Source organism: Sesamum indicum, linkage group LG6, assembly GCF_026168435.1.
Source record: "Sesamum indicum cultivar Baizhima isolate 11 linkage group LG6, ASM2616843v1, whole genome shotgun sequence".
NCBI classification, from domain to species: Eukaryota; Viridiplantae; Streptophyta; class Magnoliopsida; order Lamiales; family Pedaliaceae; genus Sesamum; species Sesamum indicum.
Genome location: NC_142662.1, coordinates 25,657,561 through 25,663,617, shown reverse-complemented (window position 1 = coordinate 25,663,617; position 6,057 = coordinate 25,657,561). Strand labels below are relative to the sequence as shown.

Sequence of the window (6,057 nt, the reverse complement as noted above, 5' to 3'; positions counted from 1 at the left end):
TCAGGTTCCATAATGCTTCACTGTTGTTTACCTTTTTATGATATGAATTGTTGACAAGATATATGATGGCTTTCATTGCTCAAAAACAGCTCTATTAATTGTTTCTTTCCTTAAAATGTAACAACTTAGGGGGCCATGTACATTGCCCTTCAAACTGTTGGTGTTAAATAGCTCAGCAGTTATATTTTTTACCCTGTAGTACACCATATAAGATCCTCTTCAGTTAATGCACCAACTAGTAGTTGTATTTCATTTTTGTTTCATTAAAACTACACACACACACACACACACACATATATATATATTCTTGATCTTATTGTTAAGATAGGGAAAATTGCAATTTTACGTCTCACAATTTATTCTCTTTGCGATTTTAGTTTCATTGTTTTAGCATTCATCATATTTAATCTCATAAGTCACAAACCTTAGCAACTTTAGTCAAATTATGTTAAGATTTAATGGAGGGTGCACATGATTTGTGTTCCGTAATTATGTAATGAAATCTATGGTTGGGACTAAAATTGTAAGTTCCTGTAACTCATGGGATTAAATTTGGTGGGTGCTAAAATAATGGAATCAAAATTGCATAAAGGGTAAGTTCTGGGATGTAAATTGTAATTTTTCCTGTTGAGATAATTATCCGTTAATTGTTCAATTCTATACTCTAGTAAATGTTTATTCTTTTTTGAAAAAAATAATAGAGTAAATTATATTGTTATTTTTAGATCTTAAGTCTAATTATGCGAAACACTCTATGCCATTTGTGAATTACATGTACACGCCTTAAGAGTTTGTTGATGTTAAGAGGTATTTGTGCAATTCTTTTTTTCCCATGAAAACATGTTTATGTAAATTATAATTACAACCTCAAGCAGCAGTGTACTCGTAATTTTGGGAAGTACAAGGGTTATTTTATTGTGTAATTAGAATTAGTGATAATTATATTGCTCTCTCTTGAGATTTGTTGTAATTACACGTAAACCTCTTGTGGTTTGAGAAATTACATATAGGACCTTTGACATTTGTTTCTGCCTAATAATTAGTAAAAATAGATCCCTCAATTAGTCAAAATTTACCTAATTTGTTGATATTAGTAAAAACAAAAAAGAATAAAAATTTATATGTACTTCCAATCGATTTATTACAGATCAAATAAATCTTTCTTTGACCAAACTGCCCTTATAAAGGTATAGATGTATTTCCTCACATGCATTAATGTGTGAAAATGTACAAGTATAATTTGGTCAGAAAAAAGAATTTTTTGACTTGTAATAAATCAATGGGGGTAAATATGAATTTTTATTTATTTTTTTAAATATCAACAAATTCGATAAATTTTGACTAAATCTATTTGCTAAATGAAAATAAATATCAGGATACTAAATGCATTTTTTTAAACTACATGAATTTTACGTATAATTACACCAAAAAATTATGTTTTCTTTGAAATTTAAGTTCAGGAGGTGTCAATGTAATTTACCTAAAATAATAAACATAAAATACTGAGAGATATAAGCAAGAAGTCATTGTTGTATACATTTTATAAAGGAGAAATTGCAAAATTAATCCTGTAAGTATAGGGGGTGGCAAAATTAATTTTGTAAATATTGGATTGACAATTTTAATCCTATAAGTTTCAATTTAGTGAAAATTTTAGTCTTCTGACTAAAAATTGCCAAATTTTATCCGAAAAAATTGGGGCATAGAGTTCCGACTCCAAACATATAACATTCTCATAGGATGATGACATAAGAAAAAAAGAAAAAAAACCAACACCACCGCCTATCCCCTTTGGTCCCCCTTCTGGCCACCCAACACCCCTACCTGCACCACCCTCATCGCTGCCTGGTCCCCTCTCTCTCCCGTCTCCCATCGCCGCGAGCCCTCACCCTCGCCCTCGCCTCTAGCAACCCAATCCCTTGCCTTAACCACACCCAGACCACATTTTTTTTTGCCTCTCGCTGTTGTTAAACCTCCTAAATTTATTTTCTTTTTCTTCTCAATTTGTTGCCATCCGATCTATCCATCATTTGAGACTACTACCAATCGAATCCTCATCCTTCGGCAAATCATTTGCACCCAAGCCCATCCATTTTTGTCCACTATTCGGTTGGTTATTTCTGTTTTCATTTTCACTACTTTTTCATCGCCTCGCGACTTTTCTCCATCATATTTTCGCCACCAGCAATCATCTCGTTGACGGACCAGTACCCCTATGTTCGCCTTCCCACAACACACACATTCCTGCGATCAGTTCCATCAATGACACCATCCACGTTATGGCCTTCGATCAGTTTTCATAAACGCCAACCACCTCCCTCCATTTCTTCTTTATTTGTCATGTCAGCATCCACGTAGGATGCTGGCTATGTAAATAAAGTTCATTTCAATGCCGAAACCCTAAACCCTAGTGAATTTGTTAATTTTCGATCAAAAGATCAAAATTGCAATAAATTTAAAATATAAAGAATAAAAATCACCAGTTCCAAAGTTACCAGACCAATTTTACTAACTCTATACTCACAGAACTAATTTTATAATTTTTTGTTTTATATAATTCACGAAGTTCAAAGTTGATATGAGAAGTAATTCCATAAGAAACAACCATCGACAAATTCTATATTTGAGTAATTCGAATAAGAATATCCTACTAAACTCTTTGAAATTTTATCACATTATCCGAACCCAAGACCCGCACTAGGAAATTTAGAATGGTAAAATTTTCCAAGTTAGTAAGTCTGTCTTTCTTTCTTTCTTTCTTTTTTAATTAATTTTCATAAAAATTAAACAATAATATTATGATTACACCAATATAATCCAATCAATATAATAAAAAAATAATAAAACAAATTTCAATAAACTCATATAAAATTAAATAAAATACTCACATATATCCGGTAACACAAAAACTCATAACTTTTGTATCAATCCTGTGACCTAGTTTTAACAATTGGGTTAAAACATAATTGGTAGATGAAGAATATAGATTAAGTTAGGCGCTACTACTATTATTGTGTTAACTAGTCAATTAATTAACCAGTAATGGTTAGACAAAATTGATCAGTTTCACCAGTTGTTTTCAAAATCTATTTTTATTTATTATATTGATGATGTATGCAAGTTTTCCACATCGATTGCAGATAAGGAGTTTGAGTAATTTATTGCTCCAAAGCCTCATCTCTTGCAATGATGCGCCTTTTTCAAAATAAAAATCATAAGTTTTATGCAAAGTCAAAACAAATCATATTTCGCACAAAGGAGTATCGATCGCAGTGCAGGTCACATCACAGGTAAATTAAGCTAGAAAGAGAACAAATTGTGTGGCACCTTGGGAAGTCAATTCACTGAAAATCTCTATACTAATATTCTTCAAGAAAGTTAGTGCAATATATGTATATATATATCTGCCAAAACATGCAACACAAAGAATGATAATTCCCTGTAGTTGCAAAAAGCTGGTTGAAAAGCATACATAATAATGTGAAGAGTGCTAAACATCCACTAGATTTCAGCTATATTTGGGGAAAAAGTAACCCCACTGGAACCCTAAAGCTTCTGCACTCATTGTTTAAGCAATCCCCAGTTTTGGCAACAGACATTTTTGCAGGTGAACTACGACTACTACTCCTCTTAATGCTTTCTCTCACCTGCTGTTTACATATATAATTACAGTCCTCATCCATCAGCCCCTCTCATAGAAAGCTTCCCTTTCTCTTCTAAACACTGCAGGTTTTTCAGTTCTAAAGCCTTAGCAGAAATCAGCTTCTGCATCACTGTCACAAAAGGTCTTTGGAGACGGATATCATCCGTCTCTGAATTTGTTGCTTCTTCTTCTCTTTTCTTGTTTGAGAAGAAAAATGGAGAAATTGAGGTGGGGTGGTTGTGATCAGAGGTTGATCAGGGATTCATGGGATGGGACAACCTTAAGCTTTGAGAAGGATCGTACGTACGGGTTTTCATGGCCTCAAAGGAACTACAGGTGCAGCTTTTGTAAGAAGGAGTTCAAGTCTGCACAAGCTCTTGGTGGTCATATGAATGTTCATAGGAGAGATAGGGCAAGAATGAGACTCTCACCTTCATGGGATTCTCAAATTCCCAACCCTAACCCTAACCCTAACCCTAGTTTTTCTTTGTCATCGTCGACACGGTTGAGGCCTTCCGTTGCTAAGTTTTCACCTTATAATAGTATTTCATGTCATTCATTTCTACCTAATTACTCACCCCCTTCAGCTTCGCAGCACCAAGAAAAGCCGGTTCCAGCCGTTATCGAGCGCAGTATCACCGCCTTTCGTGGAGGAGAAAGGGGAAAGACGACGGCCAAAGGGACAATGCTCGACGTCACAAGCTTAGCGAGAAGAAGGGATGCAAGGGTTTGGACAGCAAGTGAGTTTGTTAGGTTAGATTTGAACTTGGGTTTGCTCCAAGACACTAAGGATCAGGATTTGGATTTGGAGCTTAGACTTGGGTGTAATTAACTTAGAATGTTTGTATCGTAATGTAATATCGTACTGTGTTCAATATTTTTTGCTGCATCGTTAAATTTCATGTATGTATTTGCTAAGTTTGAAGTCATGAACTCGGAAGTTTCTTCGTTCCTCCGGCAACAATGTTTTCTAGGTTTTAATTCCCAGCACGTCAAATTAAAAGAAATTAAGAAACTCGTAGTTCAGGGATCGCATTATCGTCGATTATCCTGTTTCTGTACTATTTTCTTGGTGACGGATATACATTATTAATTCTTCTGATCAATATGTCCCTAGCTTGATTAATTCGATTGTGTCCATTTCTTGCATCATCAGCCATTTGGTGATTAATGTTCTTGTCTAGCTTTCTTTGGAATTTAATCTGAAATCATGGTACAGATGATCATGATGACAGTGAACATGATCAAAAAGATTTGCAATTGAAATCACATCCATTCCCCCCTTCAATTAAACATATGTACGTGGGTTTCCTCTTAATTCTTGATCAAAACTAGAAATAAGGTTTATTATATAATTTGTGATATTAATTAGAGTAGCTGGCATTATTAATTAATTGTCCGAATTCATGATTCATCAAACCTAATTCAAGAACTCAAGCAGTTGCCAGTCTCCAAAGCCCATTAAATTCCTTACAGCAAATTAAGAGCCAGGCACAAGAACATGATGATCAGACAGTACTAGAAGAAGGGATATATATGTATTTATGTGTGTGTGTGTGCAGAGGATAGGAATTAAGAAAAAGTCTATCAGTTGAGATTATTTTCTTGCTTTTGTCTCAGTGAGATGCATGCTACTAATTAATACATTACATGTATTGAGGAGTAAACTGTTACTCCTAGTACTGAGGTTGTAAGTACCTTAGAGATGTCAAGCTTTTATTGCAAATGTTATTTTGGTCTGTGCACAAGGGATATTGCATTTTCCGATACCTGCTCCTTTGCATGTTCCCAACAAATGCCTGGTTGTCAGTGGCATGATGGCCTTTCTCCTTATAGAAACTGGTATTTTGGCCTCTTCAATCCCAGTATACTTCACTTCTTTTACTTCAAATGTATGCTCAGTAATTAAGGTTTAAACTTCTTGCATAATATGCTTATAACTACATTATAGATGTAGTTCAAGAACATCCGTTAAAAGTCTATTAAAACTCATGTTTGTGTCATTTCGCATCATATCAATATAATTTATTATATTATGTACTGACGTCTTTATAATATAGATTTTGGTGAAACTATACTTTTAATTCTATAAGATAGGGGTCATTACTTTTAGTCTCTGTGTTACGAGATTTTTAAATTGATTCCAAAATTGAAAAAACTCGTTACATTTAATCATATCTTTAAGGGACTTTAAAATGATATTAAAATTGAGAAAACTCGACAAATTTAGTCCCTTGTCCAAGTTTTCATAAATAAAGAGATGGCGTGACACGTGCAACGTGTGTGTCCATAAGTTGCGTGAGCACCCAACCCGACAGCCAAACTAACAAACACGCATATTGCACGTGTCATTGCCGTCTATTTTTCGACAGAAACTTGAACACGGGACTAAATATATCGAATTATCTCAATTT

At 34.2% G+C, this 6,057-nt stretch overlaps 1 protein-coding gene across 1 annotated transcript; it reads left to right on the top strand.

Moving 5' to 3' along the window:
- The first annotated feature begins 3,427 nt into the window (after positions 1–3,427).
- Positions 3,428–4,593, top strand: LOC105163580 (transcriptional regulator SUPERMAN). Its single transcript, XM_011081991.3, has 2 exons — positions 3,428–3,607; positions 3,730–4,593. Exon 2 carries the CDS (start codon positions 3,858–3,860, stop codon positions 4,473–4,475), a length of 618 nt encoding a protein of 205 aa, XP_011080293.1. The 5' UTR covers positions 3,428–3,607; positions 3,730–3,857; the 3' UTR covers positions 4,476–4,593.
- Positions 4,594–6,057: the final 1,464 nt, after the last annotated feature.